Source organism: Ostrea edulis, chromosome 1, assembly GCF_947568905.1.
Source record: "Ostrea edulis chromosome 1, xbOstEdul1.1, whole genome shotgun sequence".
Classification (NCBI taxonomy): domain Eukaryota; kingdom Metazoa; phylum Mollusca; class Bivalvia; order Ostreida; family Ostreidae; genus Ostrea; species Ostrea edulis.
Window position 1 is genome coordinate 111,163,856 of NC_079164.1, and position 25,356 is coordinate 111,189,211.

The 25,356-nt window shown below is 35.7% G+C and overlaps 2 protein-coding genes across 2 annotated transcripts in view; both read left to right on the forward strand.

Moving 5' to 3' along the window:
- The window catches only part of LOC130051329 (hemicentin-1-like), a 485,422-nt gene that overhangs the window by 375,059 nt on the left and 85,007 nt on the right, over window positions 1-25,356 (forward strand). The gene's annotated exons all lie outside the window — the stretch shown is intronic.
- Window positions 1-25,356, forward strand: part of LOC130051330 (kin of IRRE-like protein 1) — a 77,220-nt gene that overhangs the window by 40,385 nt on the left and 11,479 nt on the right. Inside the window, exon 4 of the mRNA XM_056153295.1 lies at window positions 19,695-19,991. Within this exon, the coding sequence (XP_056009270.1) occupies window positions 19,695-19,991 (297 nt within the window). The remainder of the gene's footprint in view (window positions 1-19,694; window positions 19,992-25,356) is intronic.

The window sequence follows — 25,356 nt, forward strand, 5'->3', positions numbered from 1 at the left end:
GCGCTTCCAGCGAAGAAATGCATCGATTTGATACAATTCTTGTGCCGATCCACGTCCGAATCTTCCTACACGTGACAAAAATAGACGAACGCATGATCCGATTGCGTTGAGACGAAAGCCCATAACATCAACTTTAGGCGATTCATTTCAAGCGGAAAATATAGCGCGGTTGATGTAAACAGGACATTGTGACGACATCATTAGCTGCAATTGTTTTTCTCTCAAACCAAACAAATCACCAAACGTACAAAGGTATGGGGAAGCTCGTCTGGAATTTTAAATAATTTGTGGTACTTTCCAAATTATTTATTTGTTTTATCTACGGGGTTGTCATTGAAGTATACCGCAATGACGACGGCATTTTGAATGATATCAGTTATAAGTGTTATGTTTGAATGATACTAGATAATGTCACATAATGTCATTGAATCAAGTGATTCTGTGTTTTGCCCATCTCTGCAGTTTTGACACATTGATGATACGTTTATATTCAGAAACACACCTGTTACCTTAGAAATAGTTTTGAAGCGGAAAGCTGTATTTCTTATGTTATCCTTATTGCGAGAGTTATCGCCCTTGTCAATTTTAATTGCTTATTAGACATACTCAAATATTTCAGGAGTGTTAGTTTAGAATTAAAGTACATACAATTATAATCATTGTGTGTTTCTATAATAAATTCTATATATATTAGCCAGTTTGGGTATGATTAGTATTTTTTCTTAATTTGTAAGTAATTATACACTACGGATCATATATGGTACTGCGGATATATAGAATTTTTCTACACGATGGGTTATAAAACGGTTCTAGATGTGAAACTCGACAAACTTAGTAAGGTACTTATAAGTGTGCGGACTGTATTAATGTAGTGATAGGTGTGCGGTCATCCCTGCTTGTCCTTGTGGAAGTGCGCTGGTGTGTGGAATTCCCTGCCAGTGCAGTTGTTCGCTACGAGTCAATATATCCTATATAGGCGCAGTACAACCGATAAAGTCTGCGCATTGTACATATTTGCAGCATCTCAGGGTTATCCGTTTCTATCACAGGTATGAGCCCGCGGGGGCTTACAGGCAGTGACCTCCCCTGCATGTTACAGTTTTGATTGGAGTAATCTGGAATCCATAAAGTCAATTAATTTATGATCTTCCTCTTCTCTCTTTTTGCAAGAGGAAAAATCCTTCTATAATCAACGCTGATTTTTGTTTGAGAAAAGATAAGTTGGATATATAAATTGATAATCGTTTTAAAACGTTTAACATGTGCGTTAAAATATTGAAATAATGAATGATATAATGGTCGTTTATAGAAAAGTTGACTCTACTTTTGATGTTGCCTATTCAGCATTACAATCATGATAACTTATAAGCCCGATTACGTTGTTGTCTGGCTGATACTAGTAATCAAATTTTCAGATGAATGACAAAAGCTAATAGAATGCATCATACTTGCACAGTCGTGATGGGATACATGACTTCTGAGGTAACTCATGCCAATTCGTATTTTTTTTTATACTACCACCCCCTGTAAACAAGCGGAGAGTTATATTACCTTGTATAAACACAATACTAATATTTCATTTCAAGGTATAACATTGTTTTGATAAGTCGCAATATTGATTACAAGTAAGTAGAAAAGCGGGGGTGCTACTTTATTTTCCATTATTTACAATTACAAATACAAATAAAGCTATGCATTGGGTGGCTTCCCCTACTATTTTTTATAATAGTGGTGAAGAGGAAAGAATGTAAACTTGAAGTCATGAATGTATTGACACATTTTTGGAAGGACACCCCACCACCATAAAAAAAAAAAAAAAAAACACACATATCTAACATTTTCAAGACTTGAGAAAATAAGTGTCCCCCCTTATTTATTCACTTACTTTACAAGTCAAGGATTTTAAAGAAGTTAACTTCTCCCCGGGCTACCAACACCCCTTCAAAAAGATTCTAGATGCCCGTATTATCATCTTTAAAAAAATTCATTTAAAAGTGGTTGCCCCCCTCTTTTCAAGGTGACGCTTAGCCGTTGGCCTTTTTATCGCTTGTTGCGTAATTTGAATCAGCAGCTATACCAACCCCAAAGTATTTCTAAGAAAGGTAGAATTGTTCCTAAAACATCACAAGATACACATGTACTTACAAGACATTTTCAAGGGCGGGGTTGGACCCAATTTTGTACTTATTAAGCTAGAAAGAAGGGGGTTGTCTTGTAGAGTCAGAATGGCGTGCTAAACAAGTTCAATCACAGGGGATGCAATCCCAAAACCCACCCACTCCTCCGCAATCTACCACAGACTTACAAATATTTGTTGATATTATTGCTTAATATACAATATTATCAAATGATCACTTAACATAAATCAAGTTATTCATTCCATGAATCCGTTATCATTATCTATAAGAAATCAATTGATTTGTACCACGAATGAAATAATGCTATACAACTTTGCAGTGAGCTAATATTTTGTTTAATCTTTTAAATCTGTAATTATATACATGTACCTTTAGATGTTTATACATGTCTATTTATCCATTGTTCATGTGTGCAGATATTTGTCTTCTCTATTCTTTCAAAATGACAAGCAATATATTTGCTGACTAGTCCAGGAAGCATATAGGGAAGCCAGGAGTTTGTTATACCGACACGAATTACATGTATGCAACATAGCTGCAATAATGTAGCCCTATCCGATTTTTTTATTCTGAAGTTTTTGGTATAGGGCTACAATTTCATAGGATCTCCGTAATGGTGCAAAATAAAGTTATGAATAACCGATAATAAGCTCCGTGTTTTAGTCCCAATTGTTGTTTGCATCAAAAGGAGTACCAATTTTGTGCTTGGGCATATCTAATAAAGGTGTTTTTCATTAAACATCAAGTACGGCATCAAAATTCTTCATCTGCTCCGCCATGCTTGTTATCGCGAGATCTCGTAGGTGGATCTACTGAAAAACCTAAACATATTGACAATCTGCGCGAAAATGCAGTTACTCGAGCCACTCCGACAAAGAAAGGAAAACCATATGGTTGCAGAAAGTGTTTACTCTCCGCTGTTCCCTTTTTAACTTGATATTAAATCTAAACCCTTTTAATACTGACGAAATAGCGTCCTCCTCCGTACTATTGATTAGTTAGCCCTCCGGCTGACTAGTTATCAAACGAAGAACTTCAAATACGCTTGCGCTCTTTGGAATTGTGGGCATTGAGGTGATCTTGAAGTAGGTCATTCTTGATCACTTCGTAACAGTAGAAAAGAATTCTGTGATCTGTGTGCATTTATTTGCAAATATAAAATATGTTGTCTACAACAGATATCTGTATTTTCAGTTAAAATAAGAAAGTCTTACAAAACGGACACATTATTTTCCTCGCTCAATAAAAAACAAAACTGGTTTAAATTAAACTGGTTCCCACTTTGAAGGTAATCTTTAAGTACGTCATTCCTAAGAACTTCGTTACGAATTAAAGAATTCCGTTTTATTGATTTTACGATTAAACTTTATTCTTTACACCATAATCATATCTGTTATATCAGTAGAAATAAGAACATTTTGCTAAATGGAAAAGTAATTGCATAGAAACCTTCAACGTACACTCGCAGTGTTGTAGGTTCTTAATTAAACTGGTCAATTTTAACTGGTTCGCAGTTCTTACCTGTGTTTTACGCAGCGAAGCATATAAATGTAAATAAGATCCCTGTATATGATGCTTGGCCCTTGAAACTATTTCGTTGAGTAATATGAGTTTTATCTTTAGGTTCATATGTACATGTGCAGCGAAACATTGGTGTATTCTAGATTTATAAGCATTTTACCAATCAAGGCACCTGTACGGACGATCAATTTTTACACCTTTTTTCTTAAATATTTCAAGATTTTTAAAGTTATGCACTTGCCAGAATTTGTATTTCAAATGTTCATTTTTAATCATGTCAATTAGAGGCTTTAATATAGCTAGACTGTTATGGAACAATATAATGAAATGGACAAGGAAACACAGATTTGGCGATAAGGGCGTCTCGCCCATTGTCTAAATGCTGAAGCCGAGGGGGATTTCACCGACATCCACAACCTGAGTATAAAAGAGAAAACTGCGTCGCATCTTTCATTTCAGTCATAATGCTGAAATACATTCCAACAGGGATAAAAATCCAGTGGCTGACTCTCTAAACTTTTTTTCAAAAGCTAAACTTGTGTAAATATTACCTTAGGCCTATATGGCATATGCTAATAACTTGACAATCGGACGTTGAAACTTCAGTACATCAAAATGACGCACAAATATGAATCGACAAAGTGTAATATATCGAAATTGTTGAACACGGTAGAATAGAGCCTCACAAATCTTCAGTTGCAGGTTCTAAATTTATAGATGAACTAAGAAACATAGAATATCATTTTATTGACGTAAAGAAAGTCAGCATATGTGTATAATGATCGAAACTGTTGCGGGAGTGAATCACTCATTTGCACCATTACGGAGATCCTAAGGAGTTGTACCCCCCCCCCTCCAAAAAAAAAAATCGGAAAGGGCTACATTATTGCAGCTAGTATGAAAATTGTAACAAAGACAGAATACGATATACTCGATATACTGTGTGAAAACAAATAGGACAGTGAGTTCTCACTGATAACAAAAAACAAAGTGAGTATCCAGTTTCGTTAACGAGAAGTAAAATATTTCTTACGTAAGAAACAAATCTAGAAACCGGTGTCCTATACCGTGTTAAAATCGCAAAGTCTCCAGAATAATGCAGAGACTTTGCATCAAAATATTAAGCATGAGAAATAGTATACAAATATGTGAAAATGTATGATATAAAATTGTGTTTCTTTGTAAGAAGACGGTCTAGAACTGATAGCTTGTGCCAAACAAGCACCCCTCAAAAACAAACTTGTCACCACGTGTTATATAGATACAACCCATTGGGCAACCCATTGGACCACTTATTTCCGAATTTAAATGAGAACTATTTTCCGCTAATCTCCGTATCTCGGAAAATATAGCTTGGTGGTGGATTTTTATTTTTGTAGATGTCTATATCTCTGATAAAACTTTTGTCGATATTTTGAGCATTATGATTACACTTGCTAAATCTAAAGGTTTTCCTCGTCCTTTTAAAGATAAAAAACGTGAAGAGAATTTAAAACATTAACTACAGTTTAATGTACCTACATCTTCTTATATTGTAAAACTCAGTCGTTTTGCCTGCTCGGTCAGCTGTATGACAACTCTGCATTAATTTGACCTCAACATTCTAGATGTTATTTAAGTCACCGGTACATTTGTATATTTAATCCATTTTCAAATTTTCCATGTTTTAGATTCATTTGTTGTTGTTTTTTTGTTTTGGGTTTTTTGTTTTTTTGTTGTTGTTGTTTTGTTGTTGTTGTTGTTGGTTTGTGTGTGTGTGTGTGTGTGTGGCTTTTTATTTTGTTGCTTTCTATTTAGTTTTTTATACAACTTTTCCTTACTTATGATTAGCTTTCTTTTCTCCCTCGTTTCACTCCTCCAAAAATTTGAAATATAAAGCGATAAGATGATAATAGTGTAACGTGTTAGGGTTCGAAGATTTGGATCAGTCCTTATACTTATTGGTATTTATTGTAATGATTTCATGTTTTTCAATGTTGTAAGAGGCCTACAGAAACGGTGATCTAGAAACTTAACTATGGCTGATACACAATTAGCTAGCAGCGGGTGATCTAGAAACTGTTGCTGATCATGTGATCCACAGAGGGTATATATACAGCTGCAGCCAGTCAGTAAGGTTCTTTTAAGCCAAGCGGAGGAAGAAGAAGCATTATAACGGTTAGTTTGGTCAGGTGGATTGCCTAATATTGGAGGCTTGCCACAGGTGGATTGCCTTATATAAATATTGGAGGCTTGCCACACTTCTTTGTTATATAGGACCATTTGTTTGGAGTCTGACCACAGTAGTGGCTAGCATTTTAGAGGTTGACCTCCTGGAGGTTCGCCTATTTATTTGTCATTCTTCCTCGGTTAGGGAAGGTGTAAGGCTTCAGAGGTTAGCAGTTCACTGTCCGTCCTGAATAAGGCATTAACACAGTAACTGCTGCTTCTGGAGTTGGACCACCTTTATTCGGCTAGGGCTTACCTCTTAGATAGTTGTTATTGCCTGAATAAGGCATATCTCTATCTAGAGGTGTATAAACTCATAAAGTAGTAATATAGGCCGACCAAGTGTGATTTTCCCCTAAGTAAGGGAAGGGTCTTCTTTGTATATATTTGCAGACCAGTAGTTATATATTTAAATCACTTTAGAGAGGAAAACTGTATCATTTTGTTCAATCATTTTTACAGAGGAAAATTATTTACTTGTTGAATTAATTCAAAACCCCAGATCCTGGAATCAACCGGGTACGAACCCCCTTGACACGTTACATTATCTTACACAAATGATTAGGAAATATAATAATCAATAGATAAAATAAAGATTACCTATCCTTATGAAAATTGTACGAGTCAATATATACAGATATGGGCAAGATTTCCTATCTTTATTATAAAAAGTGACAATAGATCTTGATGTGACAGACTCTCATCCACGAGTCAAATCACGTCATTACGTAACTTTATGCGACTCTATACAAAACGGTGTTTTTTAAAACACGGAAATAGATTATTTTTACTCTGTCACTAACAAAATCCGTAATAGAGTTTAAGAAAGAATTTCCTTATTGATCAAAAATGTATAATATTGTATAATATAAATTAACCAATCAAAATGTAGGTCACAATAGATTAAAGGTTAGAGGGTACATGTATTTACATATAAACTTAAAATATGAGAGAAAGCTTATTCTTCTAATATGTTTACCAAACAACGAAACATTTCTTTTAACACAGAAAACTATAAATGTTTGGATGTATGCTTAGCATGCAGACAGGCCCGTGGAAAGCGAGAAAGGAGGTAGACAGAAAACTTCTTCCAGCTCCCACATATTAATTCTGCACTGTATGTGGTAACCAGGTCAAATAATGACGAATACACATCATGATATACCTTAAAGTGAAATCGTATATGAAGCCTATCAACCAATGATACCCCTCTAACAATTGATTCTAGTTTCATTTTCCCCCAGTTATCTATATATAAACAATGGAGGAAATTCGAACCAAGAATATTATTTTTTATTTTATTTTATTTTATTTTTTATTTTTATAATGTCTATTTTGTATTGCTTGTAGGAGTTATGAGATTGATCACTGTTCGTTATCTTCACCTTGCATGTTTATCTCGGATCTTCTATGTTGTATCTTTTTACATTTTTTTAGGCTCCAGTGAAGCTTAGCTACATGTGCGATAACGGCAGAATACTAATCTTTCCACGTTTTAAAATAATCGTATGCACTGATTCATATTATATCAGCCTACGTACCACAGGAACTGGTAATTTTGTCTGTAATATAATAATAGTAGGGGTCTATACTAAATCACCTCCTAATATTTATTAAGGGGTGGTATAGTATAGAACCCTACTACTACTATTACGGACAAAATTACCGGTTCTTAATATTATCAGGGGCGGATCAAGTAATTGCGGTTACGGGGGGCGCCACTCTATGAGGCAGTGGGTCCAAGACGAAGCCCTGGTGGGGGTCCAGGGGGCAAAGCTCCTGGATTTTACAGATTTTATGGGACTTGAAATATTCTCCTATTTAGTCATTTGTACTGTTTTCTATCATTTTAATAAGGTGAAATTAATAAAATGACCCAAATTTTAAGGGTTTTTTTTGGGGGGAAAAATTAAGTTATCCCAATAAAGTAATTCAAGAAATCAAAAGATTTTGTCATTTATTTCTCTAGAAGTGGAAGAAATTATTGTTATAATAACCAGTGAGGGTATTCTTCTAAAAGGGCTTTTTTAAAAATTGTTTTAGACTTTATGGGTATGCACGACGTTGTTGACATGTATTAGAAATATTTTGAACCCCCAAAAAATTAAATCAACTCATGTAGCTTATTCGGGGTGGGGGGGGGGGGGGTCCTGAACTCAAGCACCTGTTAACATAGATGGGAGAGAAAATAATTATTCATGGTTCGAATTTCCTCTATTATTGACGCCCAGGCGCATATAAAAAAATAAACGGGCGAGGAAGATATTTGTACAGGCATCTGAAATATGGACACTACTACCAACCAACCCCCCAACCCCTTCTGGGGGTTTTTTCTGCGGCGATAATTTCTCCGAAATATGTGGATTCCTTGTCGATCCCATCCCTATTTCGATTTATATATAATCGTTTCACGCTTTTCGTAAGCTTTAGAGATTGGCCTTCTACCGGTATAATAAAATACAATTTGTTATACCAATAGAAGGCTAAATATATATATATATCCAAATTAGGATCTGATAGACAAGGAATCCACACATTTCAGAGAAATTATCGCCACAAAAAAATCAGAAAAAGGGTGGATGGGTATTGGTACATGTAGTAGTGTCGATACTTCAGGTGTCTGTTGATATTTGGTCAAACACTAAAATAGGTGGTTTGTTTTCCCTCCCCTTCCCCCTTTTTGAAATTGCCGGCCGGCTACGGGTCTGGTTAAACACTCGATAATCAATACCGGTTATTACATTATAATTCTTCCTTCATACATGTAGTTCACGGGTGCTCAAAAACAAACTTGTCACCACGTGTTATATAGATACAACCCATTGGGCAACCCATTGGATCACTTATTTCCGAATTTAAATGAGAACTATTTTCCGCTAATCTCCGTATCTCGGAAAATATAGCTTGGTGGTGGATTTTTATTTTTGTAGATGTCTATATCTCTGATAAAACTTTTGTCGATATTTTGAGCATTATGATTACACTTGCTAAATCTAAAGGTTTTCCTCGTCCTTTTAAAGATAAAAAACGTGAAGAGAATTTAAAACATTAACTACAGTTTAATGTACTTACATTTTTTTATATTGTAAAACTCAGTCGTTTTGCCTGCTCGGTCAGCTGTATGACAACTCTGCATTAATTTGACCTCAACATTCTAGATGTTATTTAAGTCACCGGTACATTTGTATATTTAATCCATTTTCAAATTTTCCATGTTTTAGATTCATTTGTTGTTGTTTTTTTGTTTTTGGGTTTGTTGTTGTTGTTGTTGTTGTTGTTGTTGGTTTGTGTGTGTGTGTGTGTGTGTGTGTGTGTGTGTGTGTGTGTGTGTGTGGCTTTTTATTTTGTTGTTTTCTTTTTAGTTTTTTATACAACTTTTCCTTACTTATGATTAGCTTTCTTTTCTCCCTCGTTTCACTCCTCAAAAATTTGAAATATAAAGCGAAAAGATGATAATAGTGTAACGTGTTAGGGTTCGAAGATTTGGATCAGTCCTTATACTTATTGGTATTTATTGTAATGATTTCATGTTTTTCAATGTTGTAAGAGGCCTACAGAAACGGTGATCTAGAAACTTAACTATGGCTGATACACAATTAGCTAGCAGCGGGTGATCTAGAAACTGTTGCTGATCATGTGATCCACAGAGGGTATATATACAGCTGCAGCCAGTCAGTAAGGTTCTTTTAAGCCAAGCGGAGGAAGAAGAAGCATTATAACGGTTAGTTTGGTCAGGTGGATTGCCTAATATTGGAGGCTTGCCACAGGTGGATTGCCTTATATAAATATTGGAGGCTTGCCACACTTCTTTGTTATATAGGACCATTTGTTTGGAGTCTGACCACAGTAGTGGCTAGCATTTTAGAGGTTGACCTCCTGGAGGTTCGCCTATTTATTTGTCATTCTTCCTCGGTTAGGGAAGGTGTAAGGCTTCAGAGGTTAGCAGTTCACTGTCCGTCCTGAATAAGGCATTAACACAGTAACTGCTGCTTCTGGAGTTGGACCACCTTTATTCGGCTAGGGCTTACCTCTTAGATAGTTGTTATTGCCTGAATAAGGCATATCTCTATCTAGAGGTGTATAAACTCATAAAGTAGTAATATAGGCCGACCAAGTGTAATTTTCCCCTAAGTAAGGGAAGGGTCTTCTTTGTATATATTTGCAGACCAGTAGTTATATATTTAAATCACTTTAGAGAGGAAAACTGTATCATTTTGTTCAATCATTTTTACAGAGGAAAATTATTTACTTGTTGAATTAATTCAAAACCCCAGATCCTGGAATCAACCGGGTACGAACCCCCTTGACACGTTACATTATCTTACACAAATGATTAGGAAATATAATAATCAATAGATAAAATAAAGATTACCTATCCTTATGAAAATTGTACGAGTCAATATATACAGATATGGGCAAGATTTCCTATCTTTATTATAAAAAGTGACAATAGATCTTGATGTGACAGACTCTCATCCACGAGTCAAATCACGTCTTTACGTAACTTTATGCGACTCTATACAAAACGGTGTTTTTTAAAACACGGAAATAGATTATTTTTACTCTGTCACTAACAAAATCCGTAATAGAGTTTAAGAAAGAATTTCCTTATTGATCAAAAATGTATAATATTGTATAATATAAATTAACCAATCAAAATGTAGTTCACAATAGATTAAAGGTTAGAGGGTACATGTATTTACATATAAACTTAAAATATGAGAGAAAGCTTATTCTTCTAATATGTTTACCAAACAACGAAACATTTCTTTTAACACAGAAAACTATAAATGTTTGGATGTATGCTTAGCATGCAGACAGGCCCGTGGAAAGCGGGAAAGGAGGTAGACAGAAAACTTCTTCCAGCTCCCAGATATTAATTCTGCACTGTATGTGGTAACCAGGTCAAATAATGACGAATACACATCATGATATACCTTAAAGTGAAATCGTATATGAAGCCTATCAACCAATGATACCCCTCTAACAATTGATTCTAGTTTCATTTTTCCCCAGTTATCTATATATAAACAATGGAGGAAATTCGAACCAAGAATATTATTTTTTATTTTATTTTATTTTATTTTTATAATATCTATTTTGTATTGCTTGTAGGAGTTATGAGATTGATCACTGTTCGTTATCTTCACCTTGTATGTTTATCTCGGATCTTCTAAGTTGTATCTTTTTACATTTTGTTAGGCTCCAGTGAAGCTTAGCTACGTGTGCGATAACGGCAGAATACTAATCTTTCCACGTTTTAAAATAATCGTATGCACTGATTCATATTATATCAGCCTACGTACCACAGGAACTGGTAATTTTGTCTGTAATATGATAATAGTAGGGGTCTATACTAAATCACCTCCTAATATTTATTAAGGGTGGTATAATATAGAACCCTACTACTACTATTACGGACAAAATTACCGGTTCTTAATATTATCAGGGGCGGATCCAGGAATTGCGGTTACGGGGGGCGCCACTCTATGAGGCAGTGGGTCCAAGACGAAGCCTGGTGGGGGTCCAGGGGGCAAAGCTCCTGGATTTTACAGATTTTATGGGACTTGAAATATTCTCCTATTTAGTCATTTGTACTGTTTTCTATCATTTTAATAAGGTGAAATTAATAAAATGACCCAAATTTTAAGGGTTTTTTGGGGAAAAAAATTAAGTTATCATTCAAGAAATCAAAAGATTTTGTCATTTATTTCTCTGGAAGTGGAAGAAATTATTGTTATAATAACCAGTGAGGGTATTCTTCTAAAAGGGTTTTTAAAAAATTATTTTAGACTTTATGGGTATGCACGACGTTGTTGACATGTATTAGAAATATTTTGAACCCCCAGAAAATTAAATCAACTCATGTGGGGGGGGGGGTGGGGGGTGGGGGGGGGTGGGGGGGGTGGGGGGGTGGGGGGGGGGTCCTGAACCCAAGCACCTGTTAACATAGATGGGAGAGAAAATAATTATTCATGGTTCGAATTTCCTCTATTATTGACGCCCAGGCGCATATAAAAAAAATAAACGGGCGAGGAAGATATTTGTACAGGCATCTGAAATATGGACACTACTACCAACCACCCCCCCCCCCCCCCCTTCTGGGGTTTTTTTCTGCGGCGATAATTTCTCCGAAATATGTGGATTCCTTGTCGATCCCATCCCTATTTCGATTTATATATAATCGTTTCACGCTTTTCGTAAGCTTTAGAGATTGGCCTTCTACCGGTATAATAAAATACAATTTGTTATACCAATAGAAGGCTAAATATATATAAATCGAAATTAGGATCTGATAGACAAGGAATCCACACATTTCAGAGAAATTATCGCCACAAAAAAATCAGAAAAAGGGTGGATGGGTATTGGTACATGTAGTAGTGTCGATACTTCAGGTGTCTGTTGATATTTGGTCAAACACTAAAATAGGTGGTTTGTTTTCCCTCCCCTTCCCCCTTTTTGAAATTGCCGGCCGGCTACGGGTCTGGTTAAACACTCGATAATCAATACCGGTTATTACATTACAATTCTTCCTTCATACATGTAGTTCACGGGTGCTTGGGTTGTCCCCCCCCCCCCCCTCCCGAATAAGCTACATGAGTTGAGTTATAAGTATGTTCGTTGAACATCTCTTTAATGAATATCAACAATGTCTTGCATACCCCAAAAGTCCAAAGTAAATCAAAATAAGCCCTTGTTATAAATACCCTCACTGGATATTACACTGTAAGGGTATTCAATAAAAAGGCTTATATTGAGTTATTTTGGCCTTTTGAGGTAGACAAGACATTGTGCCATGCATCAGAGAAATTTTGAATAAAAATAATAATTAAATAAACTCTAGTAGGCTATTCAGGTGATGTGGGGGGGGGGGGGGGTGCTGAACCCATGCGCCTGTGTCATTGTTAACTCAAACATGTACAGTTATCTTCATGTAAAAGAAATTATAAGAATATGATAATTCAAGGAGAAAAAATGGTATACGGGTAAATATACAGATTAATCTAAATCAGAATCCGTTTGCTATGGGATGTCATCAGTTAATTTTATCATATATAACCTTCAATTCCATTTCATTTAAAATGTACTATTTGAGGTGTATTCAACCTACACCCCCCCCCCCCCCCCCCCCCCCCCCCCCCCCCCACCGCTTTCTATGAACCTGACTTTCTACAGGTCTATTTGCATATAATAGTCTAATAATGATATGATTTATAATGTCAAAACAATGCACATATTATGAATCAGTGGGATAAGATAATTCTTAAAACGTGGATAGATTATTTTTCTGTCGTAATGACACATGTAGTTAAGCTTCCTGGGCCCAAACAAATGTAAGAAGAACATAGATCGGAGATAAATATTTATTCAGGTTCGAATTTCCTCTATTGTTTATACATAATAGATAAATACTTGACCCAAACACTCACAACTACGGGCCTGTCTGCATGCTAAGCATACATCATAACATTTATAGTTTTAAAAGTTTGGTAAAAATATTAGAAAAATAAGATTTCTGTCATATTTTAAGTTTATATGCATGTACTCTCTACCCTTTAATTTATTGTGACCTACATTTTGATTGGTTAATTTGGATTATGAATTTCGAAATTCGAATCTCGTATTCTGAATTTTGAATCTCGTATTTTGAATTTCGAATCTCGAATGAGCCTTCTGGGCTTCCGTACTTGTTCGCATGAAATACGCCGAAATTATCAAAGGTAATAAAAGTCGCGCTTTATTTATCGGCAGTTTTTCTAAACTGTACCAAGGTGCATGAAACTGTTACTTGTTACAAAAAGACTCCCGAGAATCTGCAGAACAAAATGATTATAAACATTTTTATTACAGATGCAAAATTCATCATGTTGATAAACTGCATGAAGGAGGTAGTTTTCAGCCGAATTTTTCACACTTTTCTCCGAGAGGTTGCATACATGTTACAATGTCAGATAGATTCAGTATTTTCTCCACTTTAATTTGATATACAGGTTTCCCATTTAAACAACAACGCTAAAGAGCGCTTTCAGAAATAAGACCATGCATATGTTAGACCCCCATCACACTAGGCCACGTTCGCACTACGACCATGTAAAAATTGATGATCGTAGTGCGATCGGGTACGTCGTAGTAAGGTCGTAGTAAGAACGTAGTAAGGTCTTTGTGGTCGTGATGGTCATGGAACAACTTTGAACATGCTCAAAACAAACGTAGTGCGGTCGTGGTCAAATTTTATCTTAGTGGAAGCGTAGTAAGGACGTACTAAGGTCGTATTTAGATCGGCATGGTCGTAGTAGCATCGTAATGGGATCATGATGCAGAAGAAAACTACTGCACTGCGATTCCACTACGCTCTCTATACGATCATCCCGTTTGCACTACGTTTTCTTCACGCTTCCGCTACGATCACGGCACGTCCATACTATGTTGTTGAAGACTGTAGAAAGTTTCTACTAAGCTCACCCCGTCCTTAATACGTCCTCACTACGATTTCACTGCGCGCAAGCCACGATCGAATCACGTTCTGTTCTCCCCCACACACTGGTATAAAAACTGAACAAAGATTGAATATGACCATTGCTTCTTTGGAAATATGGAAAAACCAGACCAAGAAATATTGATGGAGATGTTGATGCATATTCAGTATATGGCACTTAACGACCAAGCTGCTATATTGTTACTTAGGCGAAGGAGGAGGAGAATCGTAAGGCAGCGTAGATCTTGCTGGGTACGACCTTGGCTTTCTGTTGAAAGAAGACCATTATGATCAACTGATGAATGGATTGAGGATGGAGGATCAACAGTCCTTCTTCAACTTTTTGAGGATGCCTCCAGAGATGTTTGATGAATTATTGAATAGAGTTGGACCTTTTACCATGGAAATCTTGGTACAAATGGATGACAAGAAGGTTCTGAGCTGTATTTATACTGAATCTGGATCTGATTCAGCTGCTGCAAAGCGTGGCGACAGCGGCGCGGAAACGTGGTAGAACCGTAGTAAGATCGTGGTACAATCGTAGTAAGATCGTGGTACAATCGTGGCAGAAGCGTAGGAAACTCGTGTTGCAATCGTGGGAGTCGTGGTGAGAGCGTAGTAAGAACTTGATGAACGTAGTGAGAACGTGGTGAAATCGTAACAAGACCGTAGTTTAATCGTAGTGGAGTCGTGATAAGAGCGTAATGAGGACGCCGTAACATCGTGAAGACAGACAAAATTACAAATTCATACCGTTCGCACTACGATCTCACCACGATCTAAAAACAATGATAGAACGTAGTGAGGTCGTGATGTAGTGTGAGAGGGCCATTAGTTCACCAGTAGAAATGACGTCGCTTATGAAACTAACGAAACCTCCAGCTCGGAGTTTTGTTTACTGTAACCAATGGAAATACTTACGGGGGACAACTCTTTCAAGCTTCAAATTGGGGTACCCAATGGGGACTTAAAAATAAAAATCTGAGACGTATATAAATGTTTATATATTTTTTGACAAAACTCACCCTGATACTGTCACCAATGTAAATATCTAAGGTTTGTTTTTCATTACCAAGTTAATAGTAAAGAATAGTGTTATCAGAAAATAAAATGAAATAAAAATACTAAAATAACATGTACATATTTTTTCAAATGCATAAATGAATAATAAGGAGTAAACATACATGTGTTTATAAATATAAATAGATAAATGTATAAATGATGAACGTGAATATATAAGTACTAAATAAAAAATACATAGAAAGTCAGTGAAATACACAAGTATAGTCTTAATTATTATTTTTTTTAAATATATTAAGCACTGCATATTTTATGTGAAATCTTATGAGACTAAATCTTCCACATGTACATCTGAATTTTTTTTTATTTCAAAGAGTAAATATTGTCACAGTATACAATTTAAGAATTATATAAAAAGGTAAAATCTTGTTTCACTTTTTTAACTAAAACTACTTGTATATGTATATTTATATTTATTGTTTGTTTGTTTGGTTTTTTTTGGGGGGTGGGGGGTGGAGACAGTATCATTCTATATATGATATGGTCACTTTCCTTGATTTGATTTTCTATTTAATTTGTACGTATTTCATTGCATATATAATGTACAATAGGTTTCAGTACTATTTCTGACGACTTATGAGGTTCTGACTTTCCTTCTACGAGCTTTTTGTGATATGTCTTGTACTACCCCCCACCCCCCACCCCCTAAATTTTGAATTATGATGTGATTAACTTGAAAGATATCAATCTAATTAAAATTAGATCTTTGATCCGCTCATGCAAGATTGGAAAGATATCATCGTACATTTAAAACTGCCCCGTGGATAGAACATTACAAGGATTGTAACCTGATGATGATTTTTTTTTTAAATATTTAGAATAAATCTATAATTAAAGGAAGTATCATTTTTCAAAGTCCGGGGGGGGGGGGGGGGGGGTGTTGTAGGGATAACTTGTCGGAGTTGTCTAAAATTCTTGGAAAGCAGAAATAAATAAATAGTAATAAAAAACCCACCAAGTTATTTTCGCAAAACTTTCAAAATCCTACATTTTTCAGTCCTTCGGATGAGACTGCAAAAACCGAGGCCCCGTATCACCGCAGGTGTCGCACGATAAAGATCCCTCCCTGCTCTGAGGCCATAAGCGCCGAGCATAGGCCTAAATTTTGCAGCCCTTCACCGGCAATGGTGACGTTTTTTGCCTAGGCTTCGATTTCCATTTCTAAAATTGGGGAGGGGGGAGGTCGTTCACCCATCATTAATATATTCATAATTTCAATCTTACATTCTTAAGTTGTCAGTTGAGGGGGAAGGGGATTCATAATTTTTATTTCATTTTTTTTTTTTTGCTTTCCGTTATTTCTATACGTGTAAAGTCACCGGTAGTTATTTTCAAATGCAAAATTAGTTATATAGGTAAATTGCCACCCTCCACTTTTTTTTAATAAAAGTAATGCATTGTAAGAATGTAAGTTTGAACTTATGGATTGAAACCATGTCGTGAAAATGGAAAGCTACCCCCCCCCCCCAACCTAACACACCCATCCACATCAGGGGGGGGGGGATCCAGGAATTGCGGTTACGGGGGCGCCACTTTATGAGGCAGGGGGTCTGGGGGTGAAGCCCTGGTGGGGCCCAGGGGGCGAAACCCCCGGAAGCTCCTGAATTTTACAGATTTTATAGGGCTTGAAATATATCTCTTATTTAGTGTTTTGTACTATTTTCTATCAGTTTTTATGAGGTGAAATTAATAAAATGACGCAAATTTTAAGGGTTTTTGGAAAAAATTAAGTTCTCCCAATAAAGTCATTCAAGAAATCAATAGATTTTGTCATTTATTTCTCTGGGAGTGGAAGAAATTATTGCTTCCTACATTGTTTAGTACATTTTTCTAAACAAGATACCACGATTTATCTAAGTTTGAAAATTTTAGGGGTGGAGGGGGGGGGAGGCTGCCCCCCCCCCCCCCCTTAAATCCGCCACTGCACATGTTCAAACAAATCATCCCTGAGTGAAGGACATTCATGTTTGCTCAATTCAGGGACACGTGGGGTAGGGTGGGGCCACAATAGGATATGGGAATATACATCGTGCCACACCTGCTGTGACACGGGACTTCGGTTTTTGCAGTCTCATCCGCCTTTTACGACAAACAAGGGGTTACTGAGGACCTATTCTAACCCGGATCGTGCCAATACCTTATTTTGGTGTCAAAGCTTAAGCCTTTTGATCTTGACCTTGAATAATTCAGGGGTTTAACCTACTTTTAAAAAAACTGAACCTATCAAATACCGCCTGTACTTTCATAATACAGTATGTTTACATAAATTATTGATGGTAAAACGTTTATTCATTACTGTGATGTTTGACCTCTGTATGCTTGTTTGATGTCCCTTTGAGAAGTTTTCACTCATTGAGACGTCACAAGCTGTAGGTTTGGACCCATGCTTTATCAGCACTCAGAGCAGAAGTAATGAGGGTTCTTAAATGTGCCAACGCCTGCCACGAGACGGGGCCACTGTTTTTAATCAATATGCACTGTTTAGTTACAATACAATACTTAACAAATTATTTCTACAATGTACGAAATAAACTACTGGCCGAATTGTAAGCAATTTGTTTACGCTCTGTTTTTTTTGTTTTTTGTTTTTTTATAAAATACTTTATATGAATTAGTGAAAAGTTAGCGTAACGCACCGTAACGTGAACATAGTGCCAGTAGATTAAGAATATCAGTTTAATCTATCCATTCTAAAAGTATGAAAGTTTCAATCAATACTATATGTTTAAACAATTAATAGTGCATGTAATATTTATAGATTTTTATTGAAATATAGATGCATTGGTCATTGATTTGAAACACATATTTTCTAGAAAGGTGGTCACAAACAACTTCACAACCATGATATTTCGCAATCTAATTTTAGTAACAACATACGACCTGTTACCCCCAAAATGCGATTATATTAATTTACATTCGATATGCTTCAAAATGATCTATGATGCAAATGGTAAATATCTTATATAAAATTTGACTTTTGGATGCTACCGGGAGTATGGGAGATGTGTTCTTATACCGGAGAAGGATTGATCAAACAAAAATAATAAAAAAACACCAACACAACAGGTAAACCACCTTTACAAGCTTCCCTACTAATATACTAGACACCTTATACTGTCAGTTTCTTTATTCACCGTACCTTCGACAGCTCCTTGTCAGCGTCTACTTCTGAATGACACTGTCTCTTGCAAAACAGTCGTATTTATACTACCCGGCATTCGTTATGCCTTGGGTAATATCGTATTGTCATACGATAAAGTCCGGATCACATCATTTCCTTCCTTAAATAGCTCTAACAAGTATACTGTTATTTCGGATTTCAAACATTTCGGTTGAGCATCACTGAAGAGACATTATTTGTCGAAATGCGCATCTGGTGCATCAAAATTGGTACCGTATAAGTTTAACATCAGCTCTGTTTATAGGTAATAATACATCCCGTGAACGATCCTAATTCATCACAAAAGGATTCACAGGATCGCAACGTCGCACTTGTTTTAATCAACAAAATTCAAAATATATTATGGAAACAAGGATTTGGATGATTTGGAGAATACTTGTACAATTGATAACCAAGTTCCGGTCAGCTCAGTATATTCCGTTACACTACAACTTCAATATATAAGTAAGGGAAAGTTGGACGCTGAATCACTATTTGGGACTAAGCAATATCTGATATATTTACGTGTTTGAAATATAATTTAGTATCTAAGACAGCAACATGGGTCATTGGAAGCCACAGACATAAATGTAGTATAACCTACTATCGCTGACCTTGTCCACAACATTTGTAATACTTGGTCACCATACGTGTTACAAATAGTGTTGCTTATAAAATTTGACATACTCGTACATGACAACACTATGACCATTATAAAGATCTAGTTTGTCAATACAATCTACCATTGGATTAATTGCTGTCGGACGTGTTTCATACCGATTGTTATACCATTCTTAGCACACTGGTTTAGACTACGGAAAACTCCGTTTACCATATCAAGATTTAGGGATCGCGGCGGGTATGGCAGATCGACAGGGGATCGTTACTCCTCCTAGGGACCTGATCCCACCTCTGGTATATCTAGGGGTCCGTGTTTGCCCAACTCTCTATTTTGTATTGCTTACTGGAGTTATGAGATTGGTCGTTGTTCGTTAACTTCACCTTTCATGTGTTTGTGCAATTTTCCTAACGTCGTATTCATATATCCTTTTACTGAAATTTGTTCTCCTGCTGAGATTTTGCTAGCAAATCTTGAATTTTGATTAAATAGATGCACCCCCTGCTGCCCCACAACTGACAGCTGATGGATCTACGTCAGTGGATGAAGGACAGTCCATTACATTACGGTGTACCTTGTCTACGCTGGGTAACCCTCCCATCATGTTGAGCTGGGTGTGTGGAGATGACACACTGACCACTGGAGTGACCAATACAGGGACCCAGTCAGTGCTGACATTGACAGTCAACAGAAAGTACAACCAGAGAACGTGTCAGTGTAGAGCCACAAGTCCCAGACCGTCATTGTCGTATGACAGGACGTCAACAACACAAACTGTCACTGTCTACTGTAAGTAAATTATGAAAGTCTATAACTACATTAATTGATGTGTATGAACAGTTCCCGACTTTGTTCAGTTACAGGACAGTGCTGATCGTTTCTTCATTTTGTTTACTTCATCTTAACAAACGTCCACCTTTCGAGATTATAATGCATTGACGGTTTAAATCCAACGGGATGAAACCTGAGGTTTGAAATATGGTTTATCAAGAACACAGCAAAAAAATATTTAAATCACTCAAATTATCAACATTCAAAATATATTCAGACAATGTCTAATTCACTTTCATTACCAAATTCATGAAATAAGAAGTAATGTTCATAGTAAGCCTAATTTAAAGTCAAAGTCTGGTGCTGATTGTTTTCTGACTCTCCTGTTCTTCATTATAAAAATGTTATTTATGTGACCTAGTGAGAAACGTGGATTTGCACTCCCAGTTGGTCAACTTTCCAACTGTGTTGTATCCAGTTTAGATCAGAATAATAAGGATGAGCAATTCGTCATTATTACTTTTTATCAATAGTATTGACGACCAAAAAAACTGCAATGAATATGCCATGCAACCAACGCATGTAATCATTAACTTTTAAGACTATGTGGACAAAATATGTAGAATAGTACATCAGATGTCAATGAACGGAACAGGTTTTGGTTTTAAGTATATTGAATCTGTATCTCTATTGTAATTTTTCTGTTGAAATCTGTTTTCTAACGTACGCGAGTGATTCAATTTCTTTTTAAAAAAAAAAATATTTGTGTAAATCTATTTAACAAAAAGTACGCACAAAAATTCATTAAGCACGTAGAGAGAGAGAGAGAGAGAGAGAGAGAGAGAGAGAGAGAGAGAGGCTGCCTTATTTTTTCCAACAACGTACCTTTATTGTTATCTTTACATGCTAGTTATTGTAACTAGAAAAGGTTAATCTATAGGCTGTCCTCTTTTCTATATAGTAGTATTAAATCATAATGGAACTATGAAATTTAAGGAAACAATTAGGTGAATTTCAGAACTAACCACCCCCCCCCCCCCCCCTCCTCCCCTCCCCGATTTAGGATTTGGAGCTTTTGGATTTTGTTATATTTCTTTGTTTGATTTTGCTTTTCAAGAATTTTCAAACAATAATTGTGAAGTCAACTTCTCCTTGCCACCACCCCCCCCCCCCCCCCCCCGCTCCTTTTTATAAACAATGTTACATACCTGATTATATTTAAATAATATCGTATGGTATTATCGTATGGTTTTATAGTGATGTTGTTCCCAGGTGTCTGCTATTTATTATCTTTTTTTTTTTTTACAGAGTACTCATGCAAGTTGTGGTATTGATAGACTTGGACAGAATTAAGCAACAAATACTGGATACGTCTACCCCCCCCCCTTTACACCCCTTCAATTTAACGAGATGCATATTTTAACAAGTGTTCTTTGAAAAATCGAATAAACTAAACTTTGTTTTTGTAGGAGATATGATACAACATGTTAAAATTTAGTCCATAATAAAGATACCGTAAGTTTTACAATACCGTATTTGTCACTACTATTTAGGACCGCATCGGTAAGCACGCCACCTACTTCCGGTGTAAGGACAGTAACTGCAAAAATGAAGGTCATTAGAACAAAGATATGCATGTCTCGGATATCTAATATTTTGAAATTCCAAATCCTAATTTCTTATTGAAGTGATTTTCAATGCATGGAAACGTACATGTAGTGAGTTACGATTGTGATTCATTGATTTCACTGAATTGATATCAGTAATCAAATAATCTAATAATTACCGGGAAAATTGAACTTTAAGTACGGAGTAAATGTTTCTGATTTATAATTGCGTGTTTATGGCATATATATATATATATATATATATATATATATATATATATAAGCACTAAAGTTCCAACAGCACCCGATACCTCAAAGTGTCGGATCCACAACATGGATACAAGGTCAAATACAAAAAAATTATACAAAGCACTAAAATGACCAACGACACGAACAACGAGATTGTCAAATTTTCGGGACGACCCGTCCCTTCTTCAGGACAAATGAAAACAATTACATAATGTGGTCAATATCAACAGAGCATAATAACAAAAACTACATATAAATACATCTATCACTACAACTACACTAATCTACAAACGTATTTACAACGCAGACTACATGTTTTTGGTCTTTAGGCTTGCCAATCAATGTTAAAAGTGGAGCAAATTAGGACATGCCTTATTCGTCCAAAGAGCTGATCCAAAATGTCCGAAAAGAAAAACAATAAACTGAATTAATCTTAAGTGGAACGAGTTAGCCCAATTACGTTGACAAATAGTAAAGCTAACTCGTTTTGGAAGTTTTCCCTTTAAATTTATCTGATTTCTGTAATTTTTCAAGAATAATTTTATTTTCATCCTAACCCGACCATGGTACAAACTTTCTAAACCATAGTCAGTAAACACGCTTTACAACGAAACCACCACCATTTTTATCACCCAGTACAATAGTGTATCACTCTTGTCACCAATGTAGTTTATCGATACTTGTCGATTTTGCGTGTTATTATGTAATATATGTCTCTTGATAAAGACGTGGGTTGCATCGAAAATTTGAGTTTTAAATAACTAACAGTGTCGTGGCCTTTTCAGTCTCTACAGTCCAGTAGCTAAGTACTTCGTTACTAGCTTGAAAATTCGGATGTATATTTAATTGCTGTTATAAAATTTAGAAATTCATTTCAAAATTAAGAATTATCTCCCTCATGCATAGCTCTTATCCTTGGACGAATTTGGCTCCACTTTTTGGCACGCTGTTTTTGGCTATATTTAGATCTAAAACTTCATATTTATTTCGGATTTCAAACATTTCGGTTGATCATCACTGAAGAGACATTATTTGTTGAAATGCGCATCTGGTGCATCAAAATTGGTACCGTATAAGTTTTACATTATGACCCCTGGATCGAGGCCTCTGCTGGTGAACTGTTAGTCCCCGAGGGTCTCTACAGTCCAGTAGCTAAGTACTTCGTTACTAACTTGAAAATACGGATGTATATTTAATTGCTGTTATAAAATTTAGAAATTCATTTCAAAATTAAGGATTATCTCCCTCATGCATAGCTCTTATCCGTGGACGAATTTGGCTCCACTTGTTTGGCACGCTGTTTTTGGCTATATTTAGATCTAAAACTTCATATTTATTTCGGATTTCAAACATTTCGGTTGAGCATCACTGAAGAGACACTATTTGTTGAAATGCGCATCTGGTGCATCAAAATTGGTACCGTATAAGTTTTACACACACACACACACACACACACACACACACACACACACACACACATATATATATATATATATATATATATATATATATATATATATATATATACACACAAAATCGATATATTTTAGTGCTATTGAAACCATAGGGATGTGTTTGCTCTAAAATGTGCGTTTTAACGTTTAGAAATAGTTGTGAATTTAAATACAAATATGATCATTGAAAATGGTAGTAAAATCGTTGCTGTATATAATTCTGGAATCTGCTGAATATTTAGAAAGAACATGACCCACAATATGCCATTTTTGGCCTACCAAATTTGGAAAAATTAAAGAACACTTTAGAATAAATCTAAGATTATATTTTTTATCCATAACATGAGCTAAGTTGTATTGCGCAATCGTTTCCTCACACCGGATGTTTAAAGCACTCAAGTAAATGCCCAAACCTACCGCAGTTTCACGTTTTCCGGGAAAATCGCATAAATTTGCCAACTTCAGTCTATAAATTCACATGGGCCGCATTACTCACGACTCAATTTTGTAAACTAAAATTAAAATGCAAAGTTAGATTAACACTTTCCATCAAAAAAATTAACTCGTAAGCAATGCGGCCATGTCGAAAAAAAAAAAAATAATAACAAAAGTGTCGTCTGGAAACGTCAGATTCCAAGGACGTCAATACATACATCTAACGAAGTTGATACGACTCAAAAAGAAACAGCAAAGAGGTGAGTTTTTATGTTGTTATATATTTTTTAAAATAAAAAATCAATATCTAAACGAGTAAATATGAGAGTCATGGCCTATGGTAAATAGGTACGGCGCGGGGGGGGGGGGGGGGGGGGGGGGGGGGGGGGGGGGTTGTTTACACCTATCGTGTATGTTTGATTCCGAAGTCCGTTCCGATGGCTTTAAAAGTACCGATTTCCCTACCTTTTGTTACTTTAAAAATGATATTGTTCGAAACAGAATGAATGTTCGAATCAAACGTACAGTACAAACTTATACGGCCATACGGAATACCCTAGTTAGAATAATCTAACTGTGTCTCGGGACAGGCCCTCACCACAATCGGTGCCGTAGGACATTATCATTTTAACGAAAGATTTCAATTACACAGGCCCAGCATGTACACATATATTACGCATGGAGATGTGCGATATATATTCAGACAGTATGATCTATCGTATGAATTTGTCCATTGGTTCTCACAACTTTTATAAATTTTGTACGTTTAATTATTATAGGCTACAGTTCAAAGTTTCTTATAAAATATGAAGTCTCTCAATCGTAACTGTAAAGTTGTAGCAACGTGTTACATTAACAAATGTCCGAATATTACGGCAATGTCAAACACGGCTGTGAGCTCTATCTATTTTACATTTGTACTTTAGAATTTGAACGTACAATTTTCATACATCGAACGGAAAGGAAACAATTATTGTTTTGTTTTCAACTTCAACTATTTAAGTTCGTAAATTCATAAGTCCCTTGTATATACGTGGAAAGAAACCTACAAAAACACAAAGAAAGTTTGTTTTTAATGAAGTAGGTCAATTTAAATACATATCAAAATATATCTTGTTAAATAATATTTGACATAACTTGTGTTGAAATGTAAAGTATTCATTTAATTATATTTACTTTTTTCATTTGAAGGGCAATAACTCTAAATGGAAAACATAGTTTACTAGTGGAGGATCCTATTTTTTTTCTTCTTTCGTTTTGTTTTATATATACACACGAAAATCAAACGCTTTCATTGATTTTAGAATTTTTATTTTGTGCTATAGACAAAATTGATATTGAAAAGATATGTTTTAAATGTTAGGAAAAAAACCCAATCTATAAAGGTGAAACGGCAAACCCCCCCCCCCCCCCCGAAAATGTATTACAATACTACTGATAATTTTTCTATTATTTATATTATTTCATGTATGGAGATGTGCATGGTTTTTGCACCAGTTTTCTTTTTGGATTAGGAAAATGGTTTACTTTTTCCTTAAAAAAGGACTTTGGAAGGGTCCATTAAACAGACCCAGGTTGGGAGATTTCAGGCTCTCATGGACTTAATTTCCGTGGAAACGAGGGGGTTATTTATATTCG